This window comes from Cryphonectria parasitica (genome assembly GCF_011745365.1).
Source record: "Cryphonectria parasitica EP155 unplaced genomic scaffold M406scaffold_4, whole genome shotgun sequence".
NCBI lineage: Eukaryota > Fungi > Ascomycota > Sordariomycetes > Diaporthales > Cryphonectriaceae > Cryphonectria > Cryphonectria parasitica.
This window is the reverse complement of record NW_024468912.1, coordinates 157,600-171,569: the sequence shown is the minus strand read 5'-3', so window position 1 is coordinate 171,569 and position 13,970 is coordinate 157,600. Positions and strand designations below refer to the sequence as shown.

Sequence of the window (13,970 nt, the reverse complement as noted above, 5' to 3'; positions counted from 1 at the left end):
ATAGAACCGTAGGATGTTGTGAAAAATGGGGCATATTTAACCCTAACCCTCTGTTTTGGTCTCCTCATAAACCATCTCAGAGCCTGGTTTAGTTACTTAGAAGATCTTCCTTTTGTATTAGATAGATTCAATCTCAACACTCATTCAGCCACTTCCACGTGCTCAGCTCATACGTTTCTCCTTAGATGTAGAGTCGAGACTTACCTGTCTATCGCTACAGCCAGGATAGTGCGGTCCACGTGGACACTGAGGGGTAGGTCGAGTTTATTATGAGACGGGGAAGTCGGGGCCGGGCGGGGAGCTGACAAAGGAGAGACTGGAACAATCACTGCAGTAATAATTCGAAGTCCCTGGAGTACGTGAAGGGTATATGATAACAACAACAGCATTAAGGAAAAACTTTAAATAAACCTTTTTCTGAATTCTGAATCACTAGAGCTTATAAAAACCCCTCGGTATACGATTTCATCACTTCCCCCGTCTCGAAAGTACATGACGTACCACAAAGGATCCAGGCTGAAATCAGACCTTGATATAAAAGAATATGTCAACTCCGCGAATGCATACTAGGATGTGAACGAGACCTGTCTGTGATAGGGTTCTCTTCTTCTTTGTTGAAAAAAAAAAAAAAATTACGTAAACATTGGAGAAGAAATCATAATTCAACTTGGCTAGTATATACTGCCCGGGTGGCGAGAGGCCGGGTCCTGTTGATTCTTCGCTTACGATCCCCTTTGAGACACAGCTACTGAGTGATCAGTAGTATCTAAGCGTGATCATAGTTTTCTCTCCTTGAATCTTCCCCTTGGCGCACTTGAATTTAGGTTTATAAGCCAAAGGGGTTTGAAAGGGGGGGGGGGGTGGTGGATGTGCCCTCAGAGACAGACGGAGATCCTCAGGGTGCGGGTGGTGGGCTTAAAGGAAGCGACCATGATAAGCGCAGATGGTAGCGAAGCCGCCACCCATGACTGCATGTCGCCGAAGACAGACGCTAGCCAGGCCTCTGCGCCCTGCATGTGGGCCGATTGAAACGAAGAAAATATGCCATGAGTGCCATGGTACATGTTTCTGATGTGTATGGCAGCCTGCAGTTGACGCTCAAACTGCAACGCTCGAAGCCCGAAGTCACAGTATTACTACAAACATGACTTGCCCGAATACGCACTTTTCAACTCAAAAGAGTAAGTACTAAAGTATTGATTAACCTCATCGGGAGACGAAAAAAGTTCATTGCATCTCGTTTCGGTTCTTATATGGCCGAACAAGTAGCTTATTAGTCAACATAGGGCCAAGGCAGCATTTCGAATAATCTGGCTCTGAGACAAAGAGGGGGTCTTACCTGAGTAGATTAGGGATAGCCCAGAGACTGTGGGAATAATTTCACAGCCTGACGAATGCTCTGCTCTGGCACCATGTACATAGAATACTGCACTGGTTCGACTGATAGTCATTATACAAAGATTTGATTCTGGTAAAGGCGATGTTAATTGCTATTTCTCAACCTACAATCAGAACGTATCTAGGGCAATTCTTGTCCTTAGCGGGGCTCTGTGATGTTTCCTTCAGTAACTCCAGTTCTAGAAGATCTGCGAATTCAGAACTTGTTTACGGCTTCGACTTCAGCTCTGTTGACTGTCTACATTAATGACTATGATGGTAGCCGCCCCCCCGGCGCGGGGGGGCGGGAGACTTAAGGTTGTGAAGCCTATACTGAACATGTGGCGCAAAGTTTCGCAAGATGAATACACAATTGGTCTACCTCACGCCAAAGACAGTGTTGCAAGGATTTCAGAAAGGAAAGAAGGTCACACCTTCGGAGCACGATTAATTTCGTCCAAATATCCAGGTATTCTTCAAAAATTACATTGCGCATGTACACAACGCCGTTTCTGTGCCGACCAAGGTCGCGACTCACTAGGCCCCTACGTTATTTGGACGTGCAACGCGGGCCATTCTGACTTCGCAAATGTTGTTGTTTCGTTCTTCATTTTCCGGTATTGCCCCACCTTCAGCGGAAACAGAGCAAAAGAACAAGAGCAAGCATTGCAGTGGCAACTGCAAATGGGATTGAAAAATTTAAAAAAAAAGTTTCTCCTTTTCAGATGAGTCAGTTGACCATGTGTCTTCCCTCCGTAGAGTGGGTGCCTAATTACACATGCTTCGTTCACGGGTTGATTCGTATATCCTTCAAGTATCTCCTACGATCTATCAAGGGGTATTTGAAGATGCGGATATCCTCAATGTTGCATTAGATCGAATACCGTTTTAGACTTGCAATGCGCTTAGGTATCTACTATAATAAAGTATAGACACCTTATCCTTTGCTACGTTATCGATTGTTTATTGATCAGGTTGCCCGAGTAAAGATTGTATGCGCTTCGGTAATGACCTCACAATGTCTACGATGTTGAAGTTCCCAACCTGCCTGCTGTGGAGCTTTGTACTTGCATCATCTAGCTACATTCAACAGGCCAAATTCTCATTTACCACTCACTCCTGACTGCAACACTGACATTGTATGAAAGCAATAGTGTAAACCTAAGCCTCCATTGCACATGAGCGTGGACTCTCATTTCGTTCAACCCCACTATCGCCGTTTCCAGACCAGTGGTGAGCGTTCAGGATGCAGCATCTGCAAAAGGAGGACGGGTGCCGAGTCCACTTCAATCTGTCGCAGAATCCTTGTATGCGCCTGCTCCGGAGTCTCTTCGCCATCCTTCATCACCGGATACACCCGCCAATCCCGAAATAACGAAGCCATGACAGACACAAATTCAACATGGGAAAACTTTCTCCCTACGCAGTCACGTGGGCCTCCAGACCACGCGAGAAACGTACCGCGCCCAGGGGTGATGAACTGTTCGTCGTCCAGCTCAGATGACTCGGACGACTTGACGAACCGCGAAGGCCGCCACTGCAGCGAATCCTGGCCCCAGTACTTCGGATCGGTTTGCAAAGACGCGTAACTCGGCACAACCATCGTCTTCGCCGGTAGAAGATACTCCTTGTTGCCAATTGTAAGAGACTGGGGCGCTTGTCCGTTCACGATTTTGCCTGTAGGCACTGGCGTATACAAGCGGAGCGTTTCGTACATAACCGCCAGACAACGCTTCAAACGAGGAAAGTCCGAGTAGGATGAATCTTCCGGCTGACGACCATCAAGAACATATTGAATTTCTTCAGATATCCAATCTTGCACAGCCGGATTTGCGGCTAGAAAATAGATGGCGAAGGTGAAAGTGTGAGCAGTAGTATCGTGGCCCGCAAAGTTGAAACTGAACATATCGCCGTAGATCTCGCTTTCGGTAAGGCCACCAAGGGAGGATTTGATCGCTTCGTCCTGCGATGCGCGGACGAGCTGAGTGAGTAAATTGCGGTCGGCGGATCTGTGCTCGATGAAAGCGCGTTTCTCCTCCTCGTAAACTTGCGTCATGTGCTTTTGGAAGGAATTGCATGCTTCGTTAAGCAAGCGTAGCTTCCGTGGCAGCCAGGGTTTAGCAAGCGTCTTTCTACCCAAAGCGAAAATGAGGACGCAGTTTTCAAGGATCATCTTCAGAGATTCCTTGAAATCCATGGAAGCCTCGTTCAAGGCAGCGTTTTGTTTCTCGTCATGGCCTTGAAACTTGAAAGACTGGCCGAAACCAGCTCGTGACATGATATGGAGTGACAATGTGCGGAGGTCATCGGCAGCTGTTTCGATAGAATCCTTTGCGGTCCAGTAATGGAGCATATCATGTGCTACCCTCACAGCTTCAGACCATACGATGCTATTATTTTGGTCGTTGAACGAGGAAGCGGTGATCCTGCGGTGTTTCAGCCACTGATCTCCTTGTGCCTACGAATCTATCGTTAGCTCTGCTAAGCACTTGTAGAGTATCGTAAAACAGGTAGACAAGATTCCAAGAAGATTCTTACTGTTGATATACTAGGGCCGAAAATATCAAGCATTTCTTTTGTTTCGTTAGCTCTATAATGCTTCAGGACGTTTTGGAGCATATGAATACTGACCTGTTACAGAGGTGTCACGAGGGAAGTCCTTGTCTCTCCGCCAGATATCTTGAACAGTATCGGGATCGGCCACGTATAGCCATACATTCTTTGGGGACACCAGGATATACGCATCACCAAGCTCACGATGCGTATAATACCTATCAGGAACTTCCCAGCCGCGATAGTTGTATCGAGTGAAGCTGTTGTTGCCGAGTCCGAAAGGGAGGCGCCGGACTACTGACAAGACAGCGCGGTCGCAGACCAGCCATAACGGATTGACGTGGTCGATAAGGATGATGCGGACCGGGACGCCGATTTTGCGGGCTGCCCAGTAGTTTTGAAATAGACAAAATCCTGAATGCAGGACTGTGCCGAGTATGAGCAACAGGACGCCACTCAAGATTGCTGAGAGAATAGCCATGCGAGTGTATTACAACGAGGTAAACGCTGGCGTGAGAGAGCTACCAGAGTAGTACTGAGTTGATGCAGCTTGCGATGACTGCAGAGGTTGGTGGTGTCGGGAGAACATGTTGGAGAGAGGATGAAGGAAAGGGAACGCAACTCTAGAGCTGCAACAGACTTTGGGAAACCCTGTCCAAAGGTAGAGGGTTCTACTGGTACGGAGGACTACCCCGGCACGCCCTGAAAGGATCTGTGCTACTGCAACAAGGGGGCCAGCAACTCTGCCATGTACTAGGGTGCATACTATGGTATATTTTCGTCCAGCCAGGCATGCACCAGGGGCAGATACCTCAGCAGGGCTCCCATGTCTGTAGTCAGTACTACTAACTATGCTTTGAAGGTAGGATCGCTACCCTCAGAGAAACGAGTCAGACAAATGGGGACAAAACGGTCAGGCAACGGACTTCAATTGATGATTGTTGTATGGAGCAAAACTAGCAATGTTCATCTAAGCGAGTGGATGCACCAACGAGGTGCGTTCGTTGGCCTGTGTGCGGCCCCACAACTTCCTAATGGAAGGAGTATGTGATAATTTTAAACTAGCAAAGCTGACAAAAGGATCAAACAAAGCTCCATTTTGCTACCTTAGCCCTTGCAGGATAGTGCATGTCCATTCGAGTGGAGCTGAGTCAAGGGACTTTTGTATCTTCAAAGAAGGAAGAGAAAGAAAGAAATCTCCCTTATAGTGGGGAGGAAGAGAGCAAAAATGCTAAATGAATGACATAGCGTGTAAGTTATCACAGCGAGTTCATAACTGCATTATTTATTGGACAATTTATGAGTATATGTTGATTCAAAAACAAAGCCAAGCCTGTTGGAAAACAATGAAAAAAATGAGAATGAGGGAGAGAGCAGAAGAGAGAAGGAGAGAGTGAAAGTACTTATTCAAACAAATGAACAAAAAGAATGCCCAAAGAAAAGTAACTGCCCTAAAGACTCTAGTGATCAAGTCGATCAGTTGAGCAACACTGCCTTCATATGCCTGGGTTTACCGTGTAGTGGCAACACGCACGCCCAAGGTTCACCCTTTGGGTGTCCCGGGGAAAAAAGAAAATCCTTATCTTTCTTCCACCAGTACCCTTCACAGCACTGGCTTGGTACTCGAATTGCCTGGATCTCAAACCAGTGCTTCACTAGTAACTAAGCTACCCGGTTCAAAGATTTTGTGGCACCATCCTGCAACAATATGAAGCGCAGCGCTGGTATTAGTGAGTGTTCAGGTGCAATAACAGCCCCACCAGCCAAAATGTCTGTGCCATCGACCTTACACATCACCGCAGAGGCAACAAGTATGATTACTTCACCGTCATCTATTAAGTATATAGTGGCAGGCTTATCCCCCGGTACGGATGCGGATGAAGGCTGCTGCGATTGCTGTGCATACTCCAGCGTGCCCGGTACCAGCGCTCAAGCAGGTGCTAAAACCGACATATCGACCTGGATCTCCAGTTGCATTGCCTGCAAGATGGTTGGCGGCATCTTTGGAAGCCAAGAGACTTGTATCACGGTGTCCGACTGCACACCCACGACGGTTGCGGCGACGTCCACTATTGTTGCTTGAGTGGCCAATGTCGGCACGATCGACATCGGAAACGCGGACAATGGCGACAGTGGCGGCTTGAAAGTAGCAACGAGATGTACAGGGCTGATGCCGACGAGACAGGTTCCGGTCGTGGCTCGGGCCTTATCCCGACCAGGCGCCTCCGGCGCAAAGTTGGCCGTGATGATGATATCATCTTCTGGAAGCGTGACGGGCTAGTTGAGGAATAAACCCATACCCCAACGAACGCTGCGAGGACACCCGCGGAAGTCCGTGGTCTGTCACTATAGCGCACACATGTGCAATGCTCCTGTTGCTGGCACTAGCGATGACCCTTACGGAAACCACCTGCACCTCGATATCGGTGTTATATCAGATAAGACTGATAATGGTTTTGACTGAGAGGCGATCCTTGGAGGACTGACCGCTTTCGCAGCAATTCTGGTACCAGAACTACCTCAAGCGGATGCTGTTGAAGGAGTAGAGTTTGAAGCCATATGCGGTATGATGGGGGACCCTGTATCAGCATTCAATAATGTTCTTTCAGCTCAGAGAATCACAATATCACATCGGTAGAATCTAGGGTTTATAGTATACAATAAGTCCGAAACTTGAGCTTCTGCTTTATAGCTACAATTGAAGACAGTATTTTATCAAACATAATGAACTGCTTAGTAATATTATCTATCATAAGTGCTTATTAGGGTAGTACATTTAGCGTTCTGTTGAAGCTAAATAATTCTCCTGTTTTTTCTCTCCTAAGCTAAATCAAAGCACCACCTTATGAACTACCCCGCCTTAAGGACATCTCTAGCCAGCTGCTTGAGCTCGTTTGGATATAATGAAGCACAGAATACTGTTGATTGACTCGACTGTGTTGGAAAGACTGACATTATTGTCCTGACACTCGAGCACGCTGCTTAAGTATAGAGTCTGTTCCAGGTGATCAACCCGATATTATAGCACCAAGAGACATATTTGCTACTTATTTCACGTGCGTGTCGGGAAGTAGATCACCCAGAACAGCAGGGCTAGAATAATACAAACAACTCTCCCGCGCAATGCTCGGCAGGGCCGGCATAGCTGCCGCCCCGGCTCGGGCAATGGCGCCGGAACGAGATAAAGAACCCCGATATCGGCATGGTTAGAGAGATAAAGTCATAGTATAGCCTAGTTATGCGCGAATTTTAGGATACTCAAAAAACGTCGCCAGTCTCTCACCCAATGCGTTAGAGCATTAGCGGGCGCTGCGGTAGAGATAAGGAAACACCGTACCGGCGGCCCCCCGATTTACCGCCATGGGGCCAAAATTGTCTAGGGTAGACCAGAGCTTAAGCGAAGCATAGACAAACGGAACACCCACCGAGTGCTCAGCATGGCAGACATATATAATGCAGCAAAGACGGAGAATCGAATCACTGTTCATTTAGAATTCTCCCTCTTGTTTGTTCTCACTGACTCCCTATAGGTGATTTTCATCGATTGTTTCTATGCTTAATACTATAATTGCTAGTTATCATGGCTACGATTCTCTTTGCTTTGTCGGCTTTTGCAGGAATTGCATACACCTCGCCCGTGCTGCATCCTCGGGTGACGAGTAGCAGCACAAATGAGACCTTCGTCTTCACCAATCAAAATGGCCTCAACTTCACTCAGATGAATATGAGCCTCCCCAATGTGACCATCTTTGCCACGGGTGAGAGATACATCTACAAGTATATCCGAGGAATAATCTAACATACATGCAGGTGGAACAATTGCGGGTTCTAGTGGTGATACCACAGCCACAACTGGCTACTCGGAGGGTAGTGTGACCGTGTTGAACTTAATCGACGCTGTTCCTGCAGTACTCGATGTCGCCAATGTGGCGGGCGTGCAGGTCGCGAATGTCGGCAGCGAGGATATAACTTCGACCATCCTTCTCAGTCTTTCGAAAATGATCCACAAATACGTTTGCGAAGACCCGACCATGAGTGGCGCTGTTATCACCCATGGCACTGACACAATGGAGGAGAGTGCATTCTTCGTGGACGCCACTGTGAACTGCGGCAAGCCGGTCATCATGGTCGGTGCTATGCGACCCGCTACCGCTGTCTCCGCTGATGGCCCTTTCAACCTGTTGGAATCTGTCACAGTGGCAGCTGACCCAAGTGCTAAGGACAGAGGCACCATGCTAGTAATGAATGACAGAATAGCATCGGCCTACTATATGACCAAAATGAACGCCAACACTCTCGATACCTTCAAATCCGTCGAGATGGGTTATCTGGGCGAACTGATCTCGGATAAACCTTACTTCTACTATCCGCCAATGAAGCCGACAGGCAAGGCGGCATACGATATCAGCAATGTTACTTCGATTCCAAGAGTCGACATCCTCTTTTTCTACGAGGACATGCACAATGATACTCTCTACAACGCTATTGAGGCCGGCGCTAAAGGCATTGTAGTGAGCAACAAACTGATCTTCTTAACCTTGAATACACGCTGACCTTCTTCTAGATTGCTGGAGCGGGAGCCGGTGGTGTGAGCACCAGCTTCAATTATGCCATCGAGGATGTTTTAAACAGATTCGAGATTCCAGTGGTCCAAAGCTTCCGGACCGCCAGTGGAGAGGTCCCTCTGAGTGACATTAGCAGCACGACAGCAAGCCACATTGCTAGTGGATACCTGAACCCGCAAAAGTCAAGAATTTTGCTAGGTCTGCTTCTTGCACATGGAAAAAACTTGACCGAGATTGCGGATGCATTCTCCGGATCAGTAGATGACTAGGACTTGTCATTTCGTACTTGGTGTTAGAATTCAGGTCTTCAACCAGGTGCCGCTAATTAGCTAGCCTGTAACGAGGTACATGGACTATGGAAGCATCCAACCTCTGGGAGTCGCATGACACTAAGACTCTGGGAGATCTTTCAATAGAGTCAACTTTAGGATTAATAAACGAAGAGACACAAACAATAATCAAGGGATATTTGGCCCCCACTATGTTGTTGGCTCACAGTTACATATGGCCCCCAACAGGCTGTTGGTTCAAGTTATTTGGTCCCAATATGCTGTTGGCTCATAGATTCAACTGGCACTCTGCTCTGGAATTGGCAAGTCAACGAGCAGGATTCTACTCTGCTTTAGATTTGGATGAGCACCAACTGGAGCGGGTGCAACGTTTGATTCCAGCTTAATTGCAATGCTCGCGTAGAAGCATAGGGACAGCCCTCGGTTTTGATGTATGTTACTAAATATTGCCTCATAATCCTTTGGAAATGGAAAATCAATTTTTCCCAAATTGAAATTATATTTGTGAAAAATATACTCGATCTCCAGCTCGGAAGGTGCAAAGAGACTGTTTTTCTTCCACAATTAGACGTCGAAAAAGGTTCTCGCCTCGTTCTACGATAATCTTGACTTCCCGACAGGATTGCTATGAGGAGCCAGCATATGTGACCGCTGACCTATCTATCAGATGTAGGCCGTGGTAATAGAGTTCCTTGTGATTCACGCTGTTTTACAACATGCTTTCGCCTATCCTCTGGCTGTTCCAGCGGATTATGAGGGAGAATCTCTACTGTTAGTTACGCCACAGATAGTCATGGCCGCGAAAGTATTTGATTACAATGTCCATATTGTGCCAGATCTATCACGTATGAGCAGACGCAAGTCGCTATCTTATTGATGCTGCCTTTTGGGCTAGGCTGTAGCAAAGCTCGCATTCTATCTTACTACTTGCGCATCTTCACCACGACCAAGCGGTCGGGATCCTATGGTCTATTCGTTGCAAGCATCATCATAATTGTGCAATGATGATTGGCTTCTGCTTTCTACTCTCTTCCAGAAGGCATGTCTCAGCCATGTGGCAGTCGGCTGTGGTGTTGGAGACGTACTGCCTTGTTTCTGATAGTTACGATTACGGATTAGCCATTTCAGACTTCTTTACGGATGTCCTGATCCTTGCTACGCCTAAAGTAATGAGCATTATAAGTGTTGAAACCACGACAGCCTCGATAGTCATCTTAACTCAGCACGGAATATTTATAGGCAGAATGCAGTATCTGTCATTGTAAGTATTGTAGTGTCTCTATGTGTGGATCTATCGGGGATTGCGCTGTAAACTCCATTTTTGTAAGCGGAATTGGTATCTTGGTGAAGGTGAAGGAGCCTCGTACCAGCTGTAAGTCACTTTACCATTTCTACCATGTTGAATAAACCTATGGAACTAAATAAGGTAACACGTTGTACTTCCTCGCCTGAGAACATATTCCAAGCGGGGGCTAAGCTTTCATCGGAACTCAGTGACGAGTTAGTAGGTTAGTGCAGCATAAGTATGCAACGTTCATCACAATCTAATCCAAAGCGGCGAAAGGAAGAGAGAATGCGAATTCAAGGGGGCAGTCTTAACTCCACCTGGATTGCTATCTAACCATTTATGTCTTCTCATACTGAATATGTGCCTCCCCATGCATCATACCCGAGATAGCACGTTTTGTTACTTATGCAATATGCAGTAGGATCGTCACTAGCTATGCCATATTCCGATTTCCCCATTCCTGGCTAGCCACACAGCCACTCTAGCACCACTCAATTATAAATAAGTGCGTCACAATCCTCCTCCAGGTCTCCCCGAAACACCAAGCTCCCCCGCCACTCTTCATTATTTCCACATTGATTGACGCAGCATGGCAGAATCGTCTTCAACTATCAAGATTGCGGTCATTGGTGGGGGCTTGGCGGGTGCCTCCATCGCGAATGCTCTCCTTAGATATGCCCACCTCGAAGTTCATGTCTATGAGTCGGCACCCGAGTTCTCTGAACGCGGTGCAGCTATCGGACTCTCTGGTGATGCGCAAAGGGCTCTACAGAAAGTGGTCGGGGTGTCAGAGGCTAGTGCAATGCTTCAGAGGCCGGGTGCGGTACTTCAAGCATCGACGCGAACCTGCATTGTGAGGGAAGGTCTAAAGCCCGAATTGACACGTCACGACTCTGAATAATGAATCAGGGGTCAGGCACGCACGCAGAAGCTGTGATTGTGGACCTTGGCGATGACCCAGAGGGCAGCACCAGAGTAGTGCATCGGGCTTCGCTTCTTCGCGAACTCCTTACGCCCCTCCCCGCTAAGCGGCTTCACACAAGGAAGGCACTATCTGAAATCACTGGTACTGCTGCTGGTGATGTTCAGGTCACTTTCTGTGATGGACAGAATGAGACTTTCCACGCGGTGATTGGTGCGGATGGAATTTTCGGCGCTGTGAGACGTTACGTTTTGCAAGAAAGTGCTGATGATGATGGGCCGTTTCCTGCTGGCTGCTGGGACTGCAGGAACGTGGTTCCCATCAATAAGGCGAGAGACACCCTTGGTGCCCAATACTTTGAGCAAGATCGACAATACGGATGGGTGGGAAATAGGGCCTTTGTTATGCATGATGTTCTTGAGAACAGGACGAAAGTTCAATGTGTGATATCGACTATCGAGAAGGACCCACCAAAAGACCGTAGGCGGCCTTTGACACGAGAATTTATGGAAGAGACTTTGCTCGACTGGATGGATGGACCTGTTGGCAAAGGAATAATCGATAGAAGATTCTCTGTCCCTAATTGCTTTGAGCTTGAACTGACGGCGTGCCAGCTTATCATGGATCAACCTGAGCCTCAAGCATACTCCTAGTGGGAACACAAATATACCAGGACCTTTTCAAATGGTCGAGTATGTATTGTTGGCGACGCGCCCATGCCACTAACCCGTGGCAAGGTGCCGGAACTGGCCAGGCTTTTGAGGATGCTATCATTCTTGTCACACTACTCGGGGAGACCAAGGTCTCCTCTGAGATTTCCCGCGCTTTCCAGGCCTATGGTGCTATTTCTGAGGAACAGATGCCAAAGGGTCATTGACTCTGGCCGAGGAACGGGGCTGATTCTCTGTGGACAAGACGCTGGCTTGGATCCAGACAAGATAAGAGACCTCTTGGCTCCTAGATGGGGATTAATTGCCGGCATAGACTTGGCTGCATACAAAGAGGAAGCACTGCAAAAAATGAAGGCACTTCGAGAGGTTTGAATAGAGTTACCAATAAGTGTGCCAGATGTCGAAAAAGAAAATATCACCTCCACTACAGACACTAGCCACTCGCTTTGAACAAGAAATGTTCATTGGCAATTTTCATATATGATCAAGTGGTATGGGCGTCAGGGTTAGTACATGTAAATGAGTAAGTATTCTCCTGTCTTGTATTTTCGCTGATGAAGCATCCCGAACAGACGTGATAGTGTGCGAGAGCCGGCGAGTCACTGGTTCAGGGCCGTGCAAGGCCCGCCAGCCAGCCAACAGCCAGACCTGTTGATAGCCTCGGTCAGCTGCCCTCGTGGCTCTTCCCTCCCTTTCTCTTTTCTCCTCAGCGAATAGAAACATGGGCCTTTTTGCCCTCACATACGGTACGAGTTCTTTCGCTTGTTCCCTAATATATAAGCAACTCCACAGCGAATTCCTACTTCAGTGAGAGACAACTCAGCTCCACTTAGGAATAGCTTCATCAGAAGTACCATTCAATCACGCAGATCTGGGTATAGTCACTAAAAAGCCCACTCATACAAACCTAGATATAGTCACTACAAGCCCATTTTCAGAGGCTACTACTTGCCTTGCCTTGGACTCTGGGTATGCTTAAGTGGATAACAGACTTATTCTAGAGATAGATTGATAGTCTCATACTTTGTATCCAGTTCGGCCTCTCTAGTCTACACTAGAGCTTGATCATATCCAGAGTAGAAGGGCGGGAGGGGGGGGGGGTGTGAGTCCGATCGTTCTATGTAGCTATATAGGCCACAGCTATTTCCAGTCAGCTGTGAGTGGTTACTCCTTTTAGCTATCGCATATATTATGCAGAAAACGGTGAGTGCGATCGTGCAGGGGCCAGCCTCGTTGCTACTTAAGTACCTATGTACTTACTATTTTCTGTGTAGCTATTCCAGGCTGTTCCAACCGTTATCCTTAGCTCCCAACTCTTGTTATAATTAGTAAGTGAATGTTATGTACTTCCGTCAGCAGGAAGTACAAAGAAGTACATGCATCCTTTCTTCCACCTTCTCTTTTCTCATTAACGTGGATCAGCCGAGTTTATCGCGCTGTGCATCATCCAACCGCATGCAGGCTTGCGCACGCTCATGCTCACAAATTTACTTAAGTGAGAGCTTCCCCCCATTTCTGCCCAGTCTTCTGCACCGATCGGACAAGTTTGTTTTCTTCTGCCTTTGACACACATCAGTCCTACCGTATCTCCTTTAAGATGCCTTCGATTCGTGACACCCTGGTCCAAACAGCCAATAGCTACATAGCAGGCTTCAATACCAACACTGCCGAAGGAGTCATAGCCTGCCGCACAGCAGACTGCAAACAAGTCATTCATCCGTCCAGCGTCCCTCCGCCATGGGCCAGCCCACCTCGAAGCAACGAGGAATACCAAGAGTTCACTGTGCCTGGATTCAAGATGCTGCGGAACGTTAAGATCAGCCTCGCTAAAGGAGAGGACATGCTTGTCGATGAGGTGTCGCGCAAAGTCCTGCTGCATCTCACGTCTACCGGCGAGACAGACTTTGGCCCCTACGCCAACGAGTACATGATAGTTCTCAAGATGACGGACGATGGAACGCAGATCAAGGAGGTTATGGAGTTTATAGACAGTGCTACCACGCGAGACATCGCCGCGAGCCTCGCGCAGCATGTCAAACCAGAGTGATAATCAGAAGTGGGTGTGGGGTCGCGGGGAGACGATAAGGGATGTCACAAGCTAGTTCCTAGTTTCCGAATCATGTCTGACATTGCAAACTCAACAAAAACGTGCTCAGTTCATTTACGAATCACTTGAGCATAGAAAGACCACAGCCAGGTCTTGAGGAGCAACAATATATTGGAAATCGTAGGAAAATAGACCCAGTGCCGGCACCTATCTCAAGAATATTGAGAGTAGGGTTAATATTATGAACTACAGCATCC

General features: G+C 47.6%; 4 protein-coding genes across 4 annotated transcripts; 3 read left to right on the top strand and 1 right to left on the bottom strand.

Annotated features, from left to right (window-relative positions):
* Nucleotides 1-2,587: 2,587 nt before the first annotated feature.
* On the bottom strand, nt 2,588-4,411 carry M406DRAFT_257654 (cytochrome P450; the record flags this gene model as incomplete). The annotated part of the gene is made up of 3 exons (XM_040917184.1): nt 2,588-3,835; nt 3,916-3,950; nt 4,009-4,411. The coding sequence occupies 3 exons, from the start codon at nt 4,409-4,411 to the stop codon at nt 2,588-2,590; spliced, it is 1,686 nt and encodes a 561-aa protein (XP_040776251.1).
* Nucleotides 4,412-7,482: 3,071 nt separating this feature from the next.
* M406DRAFT_60076 (uncharacterized protein) lies at nt 7,483-8,764 on the top strand (the record flags this gene model as incomplete). Its single annotated transcript, XM_040924668.1, has 4 exons — nt 7,483-7,504; nt 7,548-7,688; nt 7,741-8,441; nt 8,495-8,764. 4 exons carry the CDS (start codon nt 7,483-7,485, stop codon nt 8,762-8,764), a joined length of 1,134 nt encoding a protein of 377 aa, XP_040776250.1.
* Nucleotides 8,765-10,662: 1,898 nt separating this feature from the next.
* M406DRAFT_338781 (FAD/NAD(P)-binding domain-containing protein) lies at nt 10,663-12,038 on the top strand (the record flags this gene model as incomplete). Its single annotated transcript, XM_040921383.1, has 4 exons — nt 10,663-10,926; nt 10,983-11,570; nt 11,669-11,834; nt 11,884-12,038. 4 exons carry the CDS (start codon nt 10,663-10,665, stop codon nt 12,036-12,038), a joined length of 1,173 nt encoding a protein of 390 aa, XP_040776249.1.
* Nucleotides 12,039-13,263: 1,225 nt separating this feature from the next.
* Nucleotides 13,264-13,713, top strand: M406DRAFT_329209 (uncharacterized protein; the record flags this gene model as incomplete). The annotated part of the gene is made up of 1 exon (XM_040920407.1): nt 13,264-13,713. One exon carries the CDS (start codon nt 13,264-13,266, stop codon nt 13,711-13,713), a length of 450 nt encoding a protein of 149 aa, XP_040776248.1.
* Between the last annotated feature and the right edge of the window lie 257 nt (nt 13,714-13,970).